Below are 20,846 nucleotides of genomic sequence, written 5' to 3'. Positions count from 1 at the left end.
GTCGTCCAAATAGACAAAGATGAAAGGAAGGCCACGGAGCACTGAATCCATCAGCCGCTGAAAGGACTGGGCCGCGTTTTTGAGTCCAAATGGCATTCGTAGGAATTCAAATAGGCCGAATGGGGTAGTCACCGCTGTCTTGGGGATGTCTGAGGGGTGCACGGGAACTTGATGATAACCACGGACCAGGTCGACTTTTGAGAAGACGCATTTGCCAGACAGGTTTGCAGAAAAGTCCTGGATATGCGGGACAGGATAGCGGTCGGGCGTGGTGGCGTCATTTAGTCGGCGGTAGTCCCCGCATGGGCGCCAACCTCCATCAGGCTTAGCGACGATGTGGAGTGGGGACGCCCACGGGCTGTCAGAGCGGCGGATGATCCCCATGCGTTCCAGGTGCTCGAACTCAGACTTGGCAATGGCGAGTTTGGCGAGGTCGAGACGCCTGGCTCTGGCGTAGACCGGGGGCCCCTTCGTAGCAATGTGATGCTCCACCCCATGCTTAGTGGTGGGTGCAGAGAAGGTAGGCTGGGTGAGGTCAGGGAACTCAGCGAGGAGGCGGTTGAACTTGTCTGCCTCTGAGAGAGAGTTGGCTAGACCTGCATAGGCCGCTTCCCTCCGCGTACATGCGAAGGAGAAGGTTAAGGCATCGACCAGACGGCTGTTCTGAATGTCCACTAGCAAACCGTAAGCGCACAAAAAATCAGCTCCGAGGAGGGGAAGCGTTACATTGGCCATGACGAACTCCCACGTGAAACGTTGTCCACCAAAACACAGTTCTACAGACCGCACGCCGTAGGTGTGGATAGGGCTGCCGTCAGCCGTCGCCAACTGGGGGCCCCGCTCCCCGCCCATGATGTCGACGTCAGTAGCAGGGAGCACGCTTCTCTGTGCGCCCGTGTCACAGAGAAATCGCCGACCGGAGATGGTGTCGAGGATGAAGAGTAGCCTGCTCGTATCGCCAACACTCATGGCCACTACTGAGTGTTGGCCCTCTCGTTTCCCGTCGGCCTGTAGTTGCAGGGGGAACGGCACCGTTTAGCTTTCGCACCAAATCGAGCGTGGTACATACAGAGTCCAGAGGGCTTGTAGCGGTCTGACGCTGTGGCGCCACCGTCGGGCCACGCCCGCGATGTCGGCGGGGGGCCAGTGAAGGTAGGAGCCAGCACCCCGGCATGGGAGGAACGTTGTGTAGCGACGAAGAATCGGTCAGCCTCCTTTGCCAGCTCACGGGGATCAGTGATGGTGGAGTTAGCGAGCGCAGTCTGGACGTGGGGCGGCATGTTGCGCAGAAACAGCTCCATAAACAGGAAACATGGCTTTTCTTGACCCAGTAGGTTTAACATCCTGCTCATTAGCTCCGATGGTTTGCCATCTCCCAAGCCCTGAATTGCGAAGAGGCGACGTGCTCTCTCCGTTGTTGACAGTTCAAAAGTTTCAAGGAGGAGATGTTTAAGTGCGGCGTATTTACCATCGGCCGGTGGGTCGGTTATGAAACCGCTTATCCTGGAAGCCGTAGCGCCCCCCAGCGCTGCCACTACGTAGTAGTACCTGGTCTCGTCTGCTGTTATGTCTCTGAGCGCGAACTGTGCCTCAGCCTGCGCGAACCATGTAGCCGCGGAAGACTCCCAAAACTCCGGCAGTTTAATTGCAACGGCGTTCGTAGCCATAATGTGTGTGGTTTCAGAAAACTTATCCGAAAACCGACGTCGGGGTCACCAGTGTAGAGCCGAAGGAACGGAGAAGACCGTAGGTTCACACTTTAGCCGTGTAGGCAACTTTCTTTAATCCACGGTAAATCAGAGAGACAACCAAACCACAGCTCGACTGAGCGGAGGTGGCAAGACTCCCCAGAAAACTGGCTGGACACCATAACTTAACCCTGCGTTAACCTGCCAGGGCAACCATGACTTAACCCTTAGTTCCTGTGTTGAATTCTGTCCCCAATACGTGTCCACCACAAGAGAAAGATATTGAGACAGGTCTTGAGGGGGGGGGGGGAGTGAGTGAGAGAGATCTTGAATTCAACTAAATAACTTAGGGAAAGATCGCGCCATCTCAACCAATCTGAAAATGAAGGTACTACAAACAGTCGTATGGCCAGTCATGATATGCGGAAGTGAAGATGGACTTTGCCTAAAATAGATTAAAAGAAAATCAATGCTGCCGAAATGTGGTTTTGCCGCCGTTTGCTGAGAATAGGTTGGATAGAAAAACGAACAAATGAAAGTGTGCTACAGCAGCTTGGAACAAATATGATTCTTCTGTCGACCATTCGGAGACGAAAACTAAAATATTTCAGCCATGCTATGTGTCATAAGACCTGCAGTATTATGAAAAATAGATAGATAGATAGATAGATAGATAGATAGATAGATAGATAGATAGATAGATAGATAGATGGATGGATGGATGGATGGATGGATGGATGGATGGATGGATGGATGGATGGATGGATGGATGGATGGATGGATGGATGGATGGATGGATGGATGGATGGATGGACGGACGGACGGACGGATGGAAAGACAGACAGACAGACAGACAGACAGACAGACAGACAGACAGGCAGATAGATAGATAGATAGATAGATAGATAGATAGATAGATAGATAGATAGATAGATAGATAGATAGATAGATAGATAGATAGATAGATAGATAGATAGATAGATAGATAGATAGATAGATAGATGGATGGATGGATGGATGGATGGATGGACGGACGGACGGACGGACGGACGGACGGACGGACGGACGGAAAGACAGACAGACAGACAGACAGACAGGCAGATAGATAGATAGATAGATAGATAGATAGATAGATAGATAGATAGATAGATAGATAGATAGATAGATAGATAGTCAGAAAAATTACTTTAAAGAAAGACAGACAGACAGACACAGAATCATAGTCATAATCATATGACGTTACCTTTCGAAATTACTTCAGGTTGAGCATTCCTACATTTTCAGACGTCGTCTCTACATCCATGAGTCATCTACGGCGCAAACGGAAGTGAAGATAACCTGCTTCGCGGAAAGGTGGAAGTTAATTGACGTCATTGTGAAAAGGGCCTATTGGGGCGGCAGGCGGGGAGACACCCTGAACAGGCCACCAGGCCATCACAGGGCCGACATACACACACGTACACACATTCATACCTAGGCATATAATAAATATGCAAATGTTAATTAGATGGTGATCCCTATAAGCAGTTCCCACTGTACTGTTTCAATATGGTGATGTCAATAAAGCCTCATTGTATTGAAATTAAAATCAGATAATCATGCTGCCCTTGATTCAGCTGAATCAGGTGTAAGGTTGACAGCATGGTGGCACAGTGGTTAACGCGGTCGCCTCACAGCAAGAAGGTCCTAGGTTCGAGTCCCGGGTAATCCAACCTTGGTGGGTCATCCCGGGTCGTCCTCTGTGTGGAGTTTGCATGTTCTCCCCATGTCTGCATGGGTTTCCTCCGGGGGCTCCGGTTTCCTCCCACAGTCCAAAGACATGTAAGTCAGGTGAATTGGCCGTACTAAATTGTCCCTAGGTATGAATGTTTGTGTGTGTGTGTGTCTCGGCCCTGTGATGGCCTGGCGGCCTGTCCAGGGTGTCTCCCCGCTTGCTGCCCAATGACTGCTGGAATAGGCTCCAGCGACCCTGAGAGCAGGATAAGGGGTTCAGCTAATGGATGGATGTATATACATATATATATACACATACATATACATACATATATACATATACATATACATATATACATATACATACACACACACACACACACACACACACACACACACACACACACACACACACACACACACACACACACACATATATATATATAGGACTGTTTCTCCTCTCCCTCTGTCTCCCTCCCTATGAAGATGGCTTGGTTTTTGTTTGGCCAGTGTTTTTTACAACACCCTGCACCATCCATCCATTCATTCATGCACCCCACCTCATCACTGACATTGTTTACACCACACTCCATTTGTAAGTCATTGTCAATCATGCTCTTTATGATAGACAGGTTTGGCATTTTTGAAGTTGTGCCCCCCCCCCATTTTTACTGCCCTGAGCAATGTTATAATAGCATATAGTTACCAAATTCCAAATCATATCAAACAAGAAGTAGAAAATGTCCATTTTTAAAGGAATTTCAAGCAGGAATCTGGTCCTCTGTCTAAACTGGAATGCCCTTGGTGTAAGATAAACCAAACAGGTGCCACAATGTCAGAACAGGGAGTAGGGCTTAAAATGACCCCTTTGAAATGCACCATAGCAAATTCCTTCTGTTATAGCTTTTCCAGTGTACATTTCACTAATTCCCTGTTGGGCACACTCTAAGTTCTGTCTTCAGAAATAACCATATCCTTTTTAATGCATGCTCAATAATCCAGGTAAGGAAGTCACAGAAAGTTGAATCAGTTCATCTGGACACAATGTGTAACTGTTGTGTTCAGATGAACTGATTCACCTTTCTATGGCTTTATTGTTTGAATTTTCAAAGTTTGAGAATATGTTGAAACATTTCTTGCACTGTCAATTTGCATTGAATGTGAATTCCTTCTGGCCTTGTGTGTCAGCATGTGTTCTCTAATTCTGGAAGTTTGCAATATGTCTGTGCAACGACAGTAATGTAATGTACTGGCAGTAAGAAAACATATTTATACATGCACTGAATTGTGCAATGCAAATATTTTCTGATTCAGATAGAAAATAACTCATATGCAGAATCTGTTCTGAGTGCGATACTCTTTGAGAGTTTAAGAAGAGGGTGAGTTCAGAGTTGCCTACTCTCACGCATCTGGCGTGAGTCTCACGCTTTCAGGCGCTGTCTCACACTCTCGCAACACCAAGGCAAATCTCACGCCAAAACGCCACAAAAGCAACAGAGATGGACAGGTGAACGTAGAAGTGTCTCTTGTATAGTAAGTTAAACCAAGCGAATGATTTTGACTCTAGAAGACAGCTGAGTATTCGAAAACTGGGTCTTTTATGTGGGTGTTTCCATGGAGACGCATCTTAAATTACTCTTTGATTGGTATGCGATGCTTATCTCCGAGTTGAATAATAAATGATAATAATCAACTTTATTTATATCACACCTTTGCGAACAGCATTACAAGGTGCTTTACACAACAGGATAAAATCATGCACATAGTCAAGATAAAACAACACAATTCAATAAAAATTTAGGACATAATGCCAGGTCCGCTCCACAGAACAAGGTAAAACACGGTCAGGATAAAGTCACAAGAACATAATTAAAAGGAAGAGAATTATGGATTATGATTAAAAACAATTAAACAATTAAAATAAGGTGATGAAAGAAAAATATGAAAATATAAAGAATTAAAAATATAAAATTATAAAAGTATAAGATACAAACAATATAATAAAAATTGGGCAACAACAGATTTACTATAAATGGGGTGTGAGTAAGTCAGTGATATATGCAGCAGCAAGGCCATGTACGGCTTTAAAAGTAATTAGTAAAGGTTTAAAATCAACCGTATCCCTAATAGGTAGCCAGTGAAGCATTGCAAGAATGGGAGTGATGTCTTCATGTCTCTTGGAATTTGTTAACAGTGGCAGCTGAGTTTTGGACGAGCTGGAGGGAGGAGATGAACTTTTGACTGAGCCCTGAATATAGGGAGTTACAATAATCCAGACATTATGAGATGAATAAATGGATGACTTTTTCAAGGTCTGTTTGAGATTAAAAAAATTAACTTTTTACAATGTTCCTAATTTGGAGAACGCAAGACTACTACCTTGGTGATTTGTGTGTCAAAAAGAGACACCCAAATTGTGAGCAGGGTGCTTAACATTGGAGGACAGGTTCCCTAGAATATTTTCCAGGTCGCCAGTTAGGTTGGGGGGGGCACATGAAAGGATCTCAGATTTGGACTCATTGAGTTGGAGGAAGTTTTGTGACATCCAACACTTAATATCAGAAAAACAAGCCATAACATGAGAAAGAGCGTGTGCGTCATTACCAGTGAGCAGGACATAAAGCTGGGCGTTGTCCGCATAACAGTGAAAGTTAATATTATAATGATGGATGATCTGACCCAGGGGGAGCATGTAAATGGAAAATAATAATGGACCAAGAACTGACCCCTGGGGGACACCACATGTGAGGGGGGCTGGGGATGAGGAGAATTCTCCCATTATAACAGAGAAAGATCTGTTGGATAGGTAGGATTGGAACCAGGCAAGAGCAGTATCCTTAATGCCAACATAATTTCCCAGGTGATTTAAAAGGATGTCATGGTCGACTGTATCGGAAGTGGAACTCAGGTCAAGCAGAATTAAAACTGAGCAAGCAGCAGAGTCAGCGGTGAACAATAGGTAGTTGGTAACTTAAATGAGAGCTGTTTCTGTGCTGTGGTGAGTATCCTGATTGAAGTTGCTTGAAAATACTACAACTATTAATGTGTGTAATTAGTTGAAGAGTATCAGACTTTTCTAAGATTTTAGTTAAAAGAGGTAGATTTGAAATTGGTCTAAAGTTGCTTAAAACAAGATGGTCAAGAGTAGGCTTCTTCAGGAGAGATCAGACTATTGCATGTTTATAACTAGATGGGAACAAACCAGTAGACAGTGAGCAGTTGATAATGGAGAGAATTTGTGGGCCAACAGTGTGAAATACCTCTTTCAGAAATCTATTGGAGATGGTGTCCAGTTGACAGGTGGAAGAGTTCAAGTGGGAGATTATTTCTTCTAAAAGAGAATTTTGCTTAAAGCAAGTCAGACTGGTGGAAGGTTCAATGCAAGTGGGAAGATTGCTCGTCACCAGTGTAATGTGGAGCCTAATGTCATCTATTTTCTTAATAAAGTGTCGGAGTAACTGCTCACCTTTTTTCAGTGGATGCATCCAAACTTTTCAGTCTATTAAGCGATGCCTTCACTTTGTCCTTCTTCCATTTTCTTTCGGCTTTCCTGCACTGCCCCTTTAAATCTCTTTTGTGGCCATTAAGCCAGGGGAGGGCATTATGTTTGACACGTTTAACTTTGATGAGGGCAATGCCATCAAGGATTGTCTAACAGGCATTATTAAAATTACCCAATACATAATTTACAGAGAGATCCTTTTGATTAAGGTTATTACTGGGCGGAGCCAAAAATTTTTTTTCTAAAATTACTAGATGACTTGGAATTAAAAGATCGAGAGCAAATACAGGTAGATGGCTTGTGAGCAGGGAGTGGGAGCATGGTGTGAAAAAATCACAGCTTTGTGATCAGTGACATTAAAATCTAGTGGTTCAATATCATTAAGAGAAACATTATAAGACAACACCAGATCAAGAGTATGCCCCTTATTATGAGTTGGCTCCTTAACCCATCCTATTGTATGGGAGCAGTAGGCAGCTGCAGCGCATGGGGATCAACTCCAGTTCTTCGTTCCATTGCCTTGCTCAGGGACACAGACAGGAGGAGTATTAACCCTAACATGCATGTATTTTTGATGGTGGGAGGAAACCGGAGCACCCAGAGGAAACCCACGCAGACACGAGGAGAACATGCAAACTCCACACAGAAAGGACCTGGAACAGCCTGGGGTTCGAACCCAGGACCTTCTTGGTGTGAGGCCGCAGTGCTAACCACTGGGCCACCGTGCCGCCCAAAAAGGCACCAATAGTCCAGTCCCTGCTGTGTAATACACCTGGGGGGGGGGGGGCTCATCACATATAGCTATGTGGGGGGAAAAGGGAGCGGGGAAGAGTGGGTTTGTGTGTGTGTGTGTGTGTGTGTCAGTGTGTGTGTCAGTGTGTGTTAGTGTAAGGTGGTGATATGTTTCAGCTCCATTTTGCAGTTGCATACAGTTATATATTGTGCTGTAGTTGTATATAACACATTGAGTGAACCCTGATGATCACAAACTCAATGTTAATGTTTATCATAGTTGACTTGATCTTGAAAATACTTAAAAAGTGGTTGAGATTAAAAAGCACAACATATCAATGTTGACGAGTTAGTAAATCTGACTTTAAATCTTATGATGTGGGGAAAAAAAGGCAAAGACGTAAGACTTCATCGGCTTCAAATGCAAGTCAACCTTTTATTAAAAATGTTTTCATTTTATGTCAATGACCAAGACTCTGGAAGAGGCCAGTGCGGCCTTTCTGGCTAAATAAAGGCTGGATAAATAACTAAATGGGAAGTGAGGCCATTAATCACAAAATAAGTTTACATAATCTTCAAAAGTAAGGAGTGTAAATTGTTGGCTGATAGAATTATGGCGTAACGAGAGGAAATGAGTTTTTTTTTCTCCCCGAAACGGATTAAAAGATAAACCAGCAGCCCGGGATCCAAGGGACTCTTTCAATGAGGGAGAAGCGAGTCACTTCCCCTACACGAGAGCCATAGATCATTTTGAGTTGTCAAACAGGAGGGCCCTGTATTCATCGTTTTCAGCATCACTCTTTATGATGAGCCATTGTAAATAAGGCTTTTCTTTCCTCGCCTCATCTGCGGAGTTCATTAGATTTCGCCCTTCTTTGATTTCGAATATTTAACGTGTGTCGAGTGCCTTTGCAATACATATTATTGACGAAAAAAAAAATTCTGCGGAGCAAACGAGGTTTTTTATTTTTTTGGTTCAGATTTGTGCGTTTTATTCCTCACAGGTACTCGCGGGGTTGAGTGGGAGAAGTGGTGGTGTGTACGGTAGAGGATTCGTGAACAACAGCACGCTAACAGCAGGGTAAGCAAAGGCAGAGGGAATGGGGCTGTGCAGGCCCCTGTGACAGCCCAAAGAGAGAGAGAGAGAGAGAGAGAGAGAGTAGAAAGGCAGAGTCAGCGGCTACAATGAGAAGCCCCCCCGTCAGCAGGAAAACACCATAGGGTGAGTCAAACATACTGACAAACCATACGTTGGCCTTTTATAACTTCACGCAAGGGATCGTGTGTATACCATATCCTCTGAGTACACCAGCTGGTTTTTTTGCCTCTTAACTTTCAATAACAGCTTTCCAAAAGTAATGCAGGTTACGTTTTGAAGAATGACAACGTGCCTTTAGATATAGGATATGTAGGATCGTTGCCAGCAAATGCACATTTAAAGCCCACTTCGAAATATATTTGGCGAAATGTAGACGTTTAGGAATGCTGATAATTCCTAGTGGAGCATGACTTATGTGTTAAAAGAATGTTTTACTACAACTAAAATGTGGATCTGCTTTACTTTACTCTTGGCCGTCTCTGCCAATGTAAACATACCTTTTACCATGTGAAAATATTGGGAAATGCTGTGTGCTGTGGGTGGCATGGTGCTGTAGGTGTTGTTACAGTGTTTGGCTTCACAGCAACAGGGAGCTCTTGAGTTTGATTCCAAACCATTTGTGTGGAGTTTGCATGTTCTCCCTGCCTTTGTTTGGGTTCCCTCCAGGTACTCCGGTTTCCTCCGGGCACTCCAAAAGAAACCTTCCACAGTCCAAAAACATGTATGTTGGATCGATTGGGATCTCTGAATTGCCCATAGGAGCAAATGGTGTGTGAATGATTGTGTGAGTTGGCTCTGTGATGGACTGGCATCCTGTGCAGTGTCTCGCTGCCTTCCGCCCAGTGCATGCTGGGATAGACTCTAGTGACCCTGATGTGGATTAAGCTGGTCTTGATAACAGATGCAAGAATGTTTAGATGTCACATGTGGCCACTTGTAATATTATAAGCTCAGTCAGCCAGTTTTAAGAGTAAAAACACATCATTGATCTGCTAATTGAAAAAGAGGCTGCAGTGAAATGTACAGTTTATGGTTCGGGACTTCAAAAACAAATAGCCAAACCCCCATCTCGGCCCACTTTCACATGACTGGTGCAAACTAATAACCACATTGACAGTTACCCTTGTGCTGTCCACACATTCTGTATACTGCCCTTGTCTTAAGGGTCTTTATGACCCACCGTCATTAAACCTATAAATTAAAGCAACTTAACCCTGCTGTTGTCTACGGGTCAAAAAATGACCCACGACGGTGTTTAACAGCAGAGACAAGACTCTAAATGATCTTTTTTTTTTCAACCTGGAATTTGATGACTTTTTCTACAGTGACCCCAACTTTAGAAAAAGTGAAATTGTTTTTGTTCATGTTTCCATGAAAGCCGTTACACCACTTGGGTACTAAGATTGTGTTAGGGTCATGTTTGACCCGGCAATTCAAATCAGGTTAATAAACAGGTTTTTGGTTCAGGCAAATGATCTTTTTTCATTGTGAAATTTGACTTTTCCTAGAGTGACCCCCCAACATTAGAAAAAAACGAAACATTGATTTTTTCCAATATTCCCATGAAAGCTGTACACCACTAGGGTACTGAGATTGTGTTAGGATCATGTTTGACCCTAAGACAAAAACTACTTTCTGCACATTTCTGCTATTTTCTTAGGCTATACAAGTGCCATCTCTTGCTAAAAAGTACATTTTTATACATATGCAGTACGTTAAGCAATAATAATAATAATAATAAACCTCTACTTTAGTAATGAAAACAAGTATGACAGGCGTGTTGTAATAAAAACGAGTGGTGTCCACTGATTAAATGCAGTCTTCCTGCACTGTGAAGGGGGAAAACCCAGATAGTCACAAAGTCTGTGATGAATGACAGGTTGTTTTTTCGTGCAAAATAAGATTTGGGGTTTAAAATGAAATCAAAACACAGCACATGCCCCAAAGTGTGTGTGTGTAGAAGAAACTCTTTATTATCGTCATCTTTATAGTGTGAATAGTATTCGGACTTCCTCATAGATAGTTGTCACTCACGTTCAACAGGACAGTGGTATTGTACACAGTATTTTCTGTAAACATAGTTCAGGAGAGCCTGGGTGCATTGGTCCACATTCATACGGGGTAAAGTAGCCCAGGGTTACACTGAAGAATACATCTCTAAATAGTTTCTCTAAGCTATACATCAAACACCATGTTCTAACAGCAGACAGTTACATTTAAAATACTTTACATTCACCTTTTTTATAAACAATTTGATAAATACAAGATTAGATATGTAACAAAAGAATATATTCATAGATTTTTTTATATCTTCCTTTATTTTCCACATATATTTGATTTTTTTTTAGTGTGTGGCTTTTCTTCCTGACAGTAATGTTTTTTTTTTTTATTTATTATGATTCAATGTGAAAATTCAACTTTAAATCAATCCCAATAAATAAGAAAAGAAGAGAAAATAATCAACCGTTGCTAATGGAAAAAAGTTTTGGCACTGCTGCAATTGTGAGTATTGAAGAGTAACATTAGATTATATTGTCCAACTGAAAATAGTAGCATTGTAGTCATGCCTAACAGTCAGTATGCTGTACAACAAAAGATAAATTTGAGTCAGATCATTGTCATCTGTCCATATCCACTGACAGAATGTGGTACAAAACTCCAATACACACACACACACACACACACACACACACACACACACCTGCACACACACACACACACTCACACGCACACGCGCACACACACACACACACACACACACACACACACACACACACACACACTATGGATGAGAGGCTAATGATAATCCTTGAGCGCACAACAACACTGTGGAAAACAAGTCATCCAACATTTGTAACAGTTAAGCCATTTGTTTTGCTGAATTGTCCCCTTCCGTCAACAGGCACTGACTCGAAACCTGAACAGTTACATTTTCCCTGCGTTTTCCTTTCACTGAATCCTAAAATCTGTGTTCACAGACAAAGATTCGGCCCCGTCTTGTTGCTCACTCATAATCCACAGATGTTCTCTTTACAAATTCCTGATGTAATGATAATTTTTTTTTTAAATTGTTTTAGCGAAATCTTCCTCAGGAATTGTTTTTAAAACTTTGGAATGACGACTATGTAACTGAAAGGTTATCACATGTATTATTATTCCCTTTTCTTAATATCAGGCCTGCATTTCAGAAGCTTAGGAGGATGACCCCGATGCACCGCAAGATCTCTTGTTCTTTGATTTAATTTTCAAAGGACTGGGTCATTCCGAGAGGCTGGACAAAGCCTGGAGAATGCCATCTGAAAGTTTTCATCAGTGGGTTCCTGAGTCAAAGGAGTTCATTTTGTTTCTTCCTGTGTGGACTGTGAGAAACATGGGAGTATCTAGCTTAGTAAGGCACTGACACAGATAAGCCGCACAGCCAACACGACAGCAAGAACAGAGAATCTCTCCCAATAATGATGTTTGTTATATGCATATCTATATAACCATGATATGGGGGAATATATCATTTATCCCAAATCACTGTTGGCCAACAAAAGCCCAAACACTCTAAGCGAAATGAAGACTGTTTAGATCCCCGAAGTATAAGTACAAACCAGGAAATTAAAACTTGGTCTGCTTTTTGATTTTAGTGTCTTGCCCGTTCAGTACATAATTACCACAGATCAGGTTACGCAAACCCATAGTAAAAGACAGGTATGTGCGAATGCACGACTACACATAAGAAGATTCTGATGCCCACAGCCACATACGTTAGTAGATTCTTTGAACGCCCAGTCCGGTCTTCAGAACTTCATGTAGCTAGTGTCTCAATGTAACAAGCATTTGTAATTTAAGTGCACAGAAAATATTGTTGGAAAGATGATAACGAGAGCCATGAGATGACAATGGGTAGGGAGTGGGGGTGAGGTTGTTGGGATAAAAGCTGGAGCACGGAGCTCTCCTTGTCCATCCTCCCAGCAGAGGCTTGGCAAGCAGAAGATGTCTGCTAGCAGAACACAGTGACTCCAACACAGCATGTTTGAGAATACAAGACGATTCTCAGTGTTTTCTGTCAGATGGCCAACCAGTGTTTCAGCTGAAATACAAAGAAAAAGTGAGCTCTTTTGTAACGGCATTTAAGGTATATTGTAATTTGTTTAAGTTTCTATCTGGATTTTTTTTTTTTTTTAAAATTATATAAAATTGTTCTCACATGTTCTCAAGATTTATCATTCATCACTTGTGCAAATGTTTTTTTCTTTTTGCTCATTATTTTTTTATACAAGCAAATAAAACTCGCACAACCTTCACATGGTTATTTTACATTCTTCCAATGATATTTAACACACATACCATTCTCAAACTACTCAAAGTATTCATCAACAAAAGTCATTTTTGAAACTGGCATATTCAAGATAATAGCTAATCCACAAATATCCAAAGCAGTTGTAGTTGCTGATTTTAATGTTCAGTGTTGGGCAGAATTTAGCATGGCACATCATGGCTAACAAGCACATGTGTCAGAACAAGCTCGGAAAACACATTTATCAACACATACGACAACACCAATAGCTAAAACCCATGTTCTGCTATGTTAATTGTGCCAGCAAGTTAAACAAAATGGGATCGTACCTTTACATAAGTATATAACTATTGTGTTTTTTAGGCTCCTTCACATTAGAATAATTACAAAATCATGCAGAGGCTCCCTTACTTTAAACTGCCGCACATTGCCCTCAGCCACCAGATGATGTTCATGTTCAGGTGTGATGCAATAGGCTATCCTCTGTAAAACAAGTTAGTGCAAAACATTACAACATTTCCATCCTATCTGGTGCCTAGAGCATTACATAATCAGGTACACACACACCAAACAAGCCCTTAAGTCCATCTTGATAGGTGTGCCCGCAAAGAATCAAACGTTTATCTGATTCTTGAATGCTCAGATAAATGTATGTCATGTACTGTGTAAGCAGCAGCAGTCTGTCTGTTACTCACAGTCCAACCTGACGCCATACTGAACACTGTGTAGTAACTCTGATAAAGTAAGAAGTGGAAAGTACTCAATTACTTGGGACTTTTTTCCCTAGTTGAGTATGTTTACTTTTATTAGAGTAGGGATTACAATGAAACATCATAGTTACACTGAGGTAAAAGGTAATGAAGTTACTGATTTTCTTTTCCTGCTTGGGTATGTTTTATTTTTGAGACCCAAGAATGGGCAATACAATGAAACTTCACTTCTAAAACAATATAGTAATTCTGGATATTATTTCACCTTAATGATGCTACAGCTTTGATGATGTAAACTAAAACAGAACCGTAACCAAATTGGACAATTGGGGGGGGGGGTAAATGCACAATACATACAAATGGTTCTTGTAGTTTAAATAGTTTAGTGGTTCTCTTAAGTAAACTATTCTTCTTTCAAGAATGCTAATGCTTCCCAAAATTTCCTTAATCTAAGTAGAATTTCAAGCATTATGATCATATTTTTGCACTGAATATCTTGCTTCTCTCTCCACTTCTGGACAATACAGAATTTGTGGAGGAGGAGCAGTGTTGGAGGGGAGTGAGAGAGCCCAAATCCTGGCAGGCAGTGAGGGGAAATGCCAGTGTGACAAGGGCAAGGGTAAACAACAAGGTACAGAAGAGTGACGCTGGCTGAATTGCTCACAGATCAAAATAGTTCCTCTATTGCTTTGATGATTAGGATCATAAACGCTCCACGCTTTGAAGCCATCGTTTCAAATGTAGGTTTTCTCACGGCGCCAACATCAGCAACCGGGGGGGAAATCCTTCACATCATTCTCGTTATTTTGTTGCCTTCACGTGTTTGAAATCAACAAGATATGCACTAATGCCCCTCGAAAGCTACACTTCAAATGCAGTGTTCCTTTGCACTGTACGATATCGTCTTGCCCTCGAAATGAGTGTGTACAGTGAAAACTATGAGTTGGCCATACAACTCTGCGCCTAAGTCACCCAGCCAAATTCTTGTGCATTTGTTGTACTTTGTGATAAAAGTTTCGATTATTTAGATAAATATCCTCTATTGACTACTGAAATATATGCCAGAAATGTCACCAAGAATTTTTGGTTTTGTCTAGTATCAGAAAACAGCTGTATTGATACTGACCTCTTTGAATGTTCCTTTCATGCTGAAAAACTTGTAGATGGCGTAGCCGGGAACAAACGCCATAGAGGACATGGCCACGCCCCAGCCCAAGACATTGGACCACTGAGGGAAGACGTATTCATCATATCTCAAGCCTGTGGAGGTCACAATGCTGGCAATCACCACAAACTGGGAAAGAAATTAGAAAAACGAAAAAAGAGAAACAGATAAACCAAGAGAATTACAACTATCATCTGGCCACTGTGATCCTGGTACCCTGACTGATGCTGGTGCCCTAGGAGTTGCAGCTTATTTTACTGTTTGAAATAATTGCAACTGGCTCCAGATGGATATCGGCTAAGTGAAAATAGGAGGAGGGGTTGGGGGGGAGAGAGAGAGAGAGAGAGAGAGAGAGAGAGAGAGAGAGAGAGAGAGAGAGAGAGAGAGAGAGAGAGAGAGAGAGAGAGAGAGAGAGAGAGAGAGAGAGAGAGAGAGAGAGAGAGAGAGAGAGAGAGAGAGAGAGCAATTTATTCCTTGGATCAAAAACTGAAGCATCTCCATAACATGAGCAATAAAATAACATGTCTCCTCTGTGAGGTCCCTCTGATAAAATAACGAAACGAAATTGTCAACAAAATTGAGTTGAGCTGAGTTCAGTGCTGTTTTGAGTGATGGCACAGTAACCTCCTGGAGTCTGTACATACTTTAATGAACTAGTCTTCCTTTCTGTAACCTGATTCACCCACTGTGTACCGAATGCAAGTCGGAGTTGTGTGCACCCTGTCCGTTGGGAGCAGGAAACGTCATTAGCTGTTATGTATCATGGAGAGGTCAGTGTCTCCCTCCTTATCCATGATTGAATATCAAAGGCCAAAACATTTCTTGTTGTGCACACAAAATGTCACTCCAGATTAGGCTAAAGTATTGGGTGCAGCCCTCCCGACATCTAGCTGTTGATCAGACCGTATTCTGTTACTGATTGACAACAAGCTGAGTCTATACCATGATATTAAACCTGACCCAGCAGGACATGTTCAAGCTTCATTTTTTAGATTTTTTTTTGTTTTTGTAAAATGGCAGCAAAATGAGAGCTCAGGAAACTGTTTACTGAGATGCACTTTGTGACATGATTTGGATTGATAATAAAGAGAGAAAATTTCTTCAAAAATTTCACCTTTCATTCTTACTTCTAGATGCTATTCTTTGGGTTTTGTTAACCTGTGGGCGATTTCTTACAGCTTGATAGTGAATATATCTGTAGTTACTTTATTTAGAGATGTTTTATGGTCACAGTGCTGGATGATATAGCTGAAAATGTTATCACGCTCACATTTTCATATGAAATAATAATGATATGATGATAACCTGGATGACAGTTCAATAGCCAAGAAGTTAAACTGCCCCAAAACATTTTTTCTGAGTGTCAGATCATGCTATTCTGTGCATAATTACTGCAATTATCACAGAGCAATGAAGAGTAATTTTTAAACACAACAGCTCTCTTATGAGCATAATTAGGGCAAATATAATTTGGTTTAAATGCAAATTTAGCGGCATCCAGTTTAAGTAAAGCACAATACCTATATTAAAACATTTCACAGGAGCAATTGGATGGATAAAAATATCTTCAAATGCAGCATCAGCTGGTGTTTTTCAGTCTTCTTTACAATGAACAAATACAAATGATTAGTGAATATATCGTGCTGCTGTGATTTAGAAAATAGACATATTCCATAAATTGACAATACACATCAAAACAGCCCCTCATATGACAACTTGTAAAGTTATGAGAAATGAGTTATGAGTTCTGGTTTTAGAGCTATTCTAATGCAGGCGACTGTTGGCGCTTTTCCATTGGGCGATCTTCAAGTGAATATTGCATTAAAGTTGTGAATATTAATTCAAACATCACAGAGAAAATTTCCATCCTACTTGAACTGGAAAAGGAGCTAGGGAGATTATGCGGCCATGGAAATTGATGTAAATTTCTGCAGAGCTAGGCAATACTTGTCAATTGTTTTCCATTTTTCACCTGTGTTTATTTTTACAACACACTATCTGCATACAGTGAGACGTCTTCATCACTTAAAACACACATACTGAGACACAACCGGTGAACATTTTCCACTTACATTTGACTTAAAAATTTTATGCAGTGCATTATTTATGTGATCACTCTCACCAGCAGAAAAGTTGGGCTGACAAATTTCCAGCACAGCCTCCAGTAGAGCCCTGGCTTGAAGCCCATCATGCGCTCGATATCCTGGCTGAAGCGGTCCACACCTGAGGGGACACACAGCCAATAAATATTATCTTGTGGAATAACATTATACATCGGCAACACCTCATCAATACGTATATAGGTATAGCTATACAAATACAGCAAGAAGTAAAGCGGAGGTGTAGGACGGTGAATAGCACATCTGTGGACAACAGTAAAATATTTCTTATGGTTGCTTGCTTGTGAAAAGCTGGAATGGAAGAGAAAATCAATGTTTAGTGTGATCCCTTTGGACAACACACTAATTGATGACTTTTCCTTAAAGATGAACTGTGGATTTCTAAGCCATGACAAACACATTAACTTCCTCTTAATGCCACTGCACGGAAATTAGGATTTGAACTTCAGAGCCTTTTAAACATTGTAGCCTTCTATATATATATATATATATATATATATATATATATATAAAGATTTTCTGAACAACTTTGATGGTAATAACTTTTGTCGACATAGTCAATAGTATCTGACAACATACTGTACCTCTGCAGGAGCAAAATTATAAATCATGCAAAAAAAACCTTCTATGTTTACATGGAAAACTCTGTAGTTCAGCTTTAAATGATGGCTTCAAAGTTGCTAATAAAATGAATTCAGCAGTGATGAGTCGGTCCACATTTTGTTAATATTCAGCTCAGCATAGTGAAACCAGCACTTTGTTGTCTAATATCAGAGAAAACTGATTCGCATTCATCCACATACATCCACATACACATATGTTCACTACACTTCACAGAGTTCATATCAGCATGTAAATGTAGTTGTGAAAAGTAAAAGCTTTCTCAGTTTTAAAAGAGTGCAAATATTAAAGTATGGTTCACAGCAGGGTTTCTGTTAGCCGGTGATTACAATTTTTACTGGTGAAAACTCTCAAGTAAGTAAACAGATTGCTGGCCATACTGGCCAAATTTAAATAGATTATTCTATCAAAAATTTAGCTCTCCATAAATACATAGGCCTGTGGGCACATTGGACAAATAAATAATTGAATTTTGGTCCTCGCTTTACCATTTAGGCCTCATGTGCTCATGTACTCAGATTGGCCAACGCGAGCTGCTGTAGCCTAACGGCCTTATGGGTAAAGTACGACTGTGGGAGAAAATGGCAAAACAGTCAATCCTAATCAACAATTTCTAATTTTCTATATATTTTTTTACACTGCAGTGGCCACTGTAAGCAGCGTTCCTTTACTTTGCATTTCTTTTATGTCGATGCTTTTAGAATTAGGCTACGTTCTTTTTAAACTATGTACACAAGTGAACTCGTCTCTTTATTCTGAATATGTATTTAAAGGGCAAAGAATTTTTCATCAAAATAAATGATATGTACAATCTATTGGCAATTGGTGCTTTGCTCTTCTTGTATAGTGCATGCAAGGGACAGAAAATATGACTGGAGTTTTTCCCATTTGTCTGACATTATGGTAACTCTGTTTACAGCAAAGCAGAGCTCGCTGGACTATAAAATTGGGAAGCCCAATAGCAGATCCCACTTGTGTCCTCACATAGCATCCTGAGGTCAGAAATACTTCTTGCACATTCGAAATCTAGTATACAAATGTGTAGGTGGATGGAAAAAAAAAAAAGTTGAAAATGTCATCAAAACCTGGTACGTGTTGCAGAAACTAATTTTTATGGAATTTTCCTTATGTGCCATATTGGTATTGCAGCACATAACATGTTTTGAACAAAACACCACATTTAACAGCCTCATCAACATTTTCACCCCATGTGCAAAGAAAAAAAAAGATATTAATTGCAACAAACAAAAAAAAAACAAACAAACAAACAAATGGCAATATTGAGTGTAATTTCCTACCGTAAAACCAAGACACTCCTATGGCCTCAATCAATACACCAAACAGTATGGAAGTCCCAGCTGCATAGTTATCTAGCAGGGTCAGCACATAGATCCCACCCTGCACGGAGAAGGAGAAAAAGAGAGCAAAGGGGAAGTAAGAGAGAGAGAAAGAGAGAGGGAGGGGAGGAGAGAGAAACAGAGGGAAGACAGAAAAGAGTAATTGAAAGTGAGAAATGAGTGAACGTAAGAGAGTTAAGGGAAACAGAGAAATTAAATAATGGCGTAATCAAAAATCATAATCTTATATTTTATAAAGTGTACAGTATACGTATGCTTGTTTACAACACTGATGTGTTCGTATAGTGATGCAGCTTCAGTGAACAGGTGATTCTAACGAGGAGATTCCTACGAGGGAATTCTGTTCCACTTTGAGCTATTTTATAGGCAATCTTTGCTTTCAATCTTGTGTGCCTTGTGGTAATGAGTCACCATGCCAATGGAAAAACAGATTCGGAGTAGTTTTATTGATTAGAATGCAACAAGAAACCACGTCAATCACTAACTAGTATGCTTCTCTGTCTGGACTTGTACATTGTCTGTTATCAGTCCTCCTTCAGCCATTCGAATGAAAGGGACTCTTGAGAGAAGCAGCCTCAATTAAATTCAGATTTATTTACTATGATCTGACGCAATGGGTCCTTTGAGCATTTTCTTTAAAATGAGTTTCTGTTACGTTTGCTGAATGATTACTAAGCAAAAAAATACAAAATCATGAGACTTGTATCCTCTTCTACAGAAACTGTCTTAGACAGCAGGTCAATGGAAAGAGCATGATGTGGGCTTAAAAAAGAAAACTTGAAAGACTTCAAACCTAGACACTTACATTAGTAATGCAGAAGAGGGCGACCAGGAATGTCCCAAATGCTGTGGCAAAAGTAAAGATCTTCCTATTCTTCTTGAGAATCTTGAAGTCATCCGTTAGGCCTGTGAGTACCGCCTCCATGCCACCCATCTGATGGAGAGAAATAGACAGCAATATCAGCATCACAAAATTTATACTCGATATAAGTTTTGTTATGGATACAGGTCGTATACTTTTCAGTCAGAGTTCAATAAAATAAAATGTAATTAGTTCAATAAGATGCAGGCAGACTGGTTTTTAGTAAAATAACTGCCTTAAAGGCCTGATCATTCTTTAGCAGAGGGATGTCCATAGCAATGTGTCTATAACTGCATGAAATGGGTTGTAATGCGTGTGTCAAGAATGAACCTGCCAGAACCTCTTTGACAAATCTTTTGTGCAATTTCTCATGCTTTTCAAGACCTGGAAATAACAAAATAATATTTATTTTCTAAACTCCCAAATCTGAAGCTGTTAACACAAAGGCATACAGACAATAATATACGTTGATAAAATACCCATGATCGCTGGCCATGTGCTTTATATAATGGCAGCAAACAAAGCAAGAAATATTGGGGCAAATATAGACACCATTTGATCTCAGGTCTCTTGATCTCACACAGGTCAAATTTCTTCAAAGCCAATTTCCAAAACACAAGGAATCCACTCTGAGGAAGGAGATAACAGACAGATGAATGCTTCTGTGAGTTGGTTCTACTTCTTTCAAATAGCTGACAACAAGTTTTGATGAGGTAAATTTCTTCATTTCCATTTCTCTTTCAGAACAGTCACAAGCTTTCTGCATGTCAAGAACCGTTGAAGGTCAAGGTGCAGAGGGCTTTCACGTCAACCATAGCTGAACGTGGGTCAGTTGGCTGCTAAAACCTAACCTTGATTCCCATCTTGAATATTGGCAAATTAAACCCAACCCACCAGGTAAATTAATGATTAAGGAATGGGAGTCTGTGAATACACAAAAGTTGATATAACTATCCTTTGAATTATTTAGGGTAAGTGGTTGTGTAGAAGT

General features: G+C 40.9%; 1 protein-coding gene across 1 annotated transcript in view; it reads right to left on the bottom strand.

Annotated features, from left to right (window-relative positions):
• Positions 1–12,788: 12,788 nt before the first annotated feature.
• slc6a2 (solute carrier family 6 member 2) overlaps positions 12,789–20,846 on the bottom strand; it is a 43,829-nt gene continuing 35,771 nt past the window's right edge. The window contains exons 10-15 of the mRNA XM_056278104.1: positions 19,799–19,927; positions 18,934–19,033; positions 17,017–17,117; positions 14,856–15,023; positions 13,431–13,502; positions 12,789–12,812 (exon numbers count right to left, since the gene is read on the bottom strand). Of these exons, the coding sequence (XP_056134079.1) occupies positions 12,789–12,812; positions 13,431–13,502; positions 14,856–15,023; positions 17,017–17,117; positions 18,934–19,033; positions 19,799–19,927 (594 nt within the window). The remainder of the gene's footprint in view (positions 12,813–13,430; positions 13,503–14,855; positions 15,024–17,016; positions 17,118–18,933; positions 19,034–19,798; positions 19,928–20,846) is intronic.

Source organism: Lampris incognitus, chromosome 4, assembly GCF_029633865.1.
Source record: "Lampris incognitus isolate fLamInc1 chromosome 4, fLamInc1.hap2, whole genome shotgun sequence".
Classification (NCBI taxonomy): domain Eukaryota; kingdom Metazoa; phylum Chordata; class Actinopteri; order Lampriformes; family Lampridae; genus Lampris; species Lampris incognitus.
Note: the sequence above shows the minus strand (reverse complement) of the source record. Positions and strands in the feature narration are given on the sequence as shown.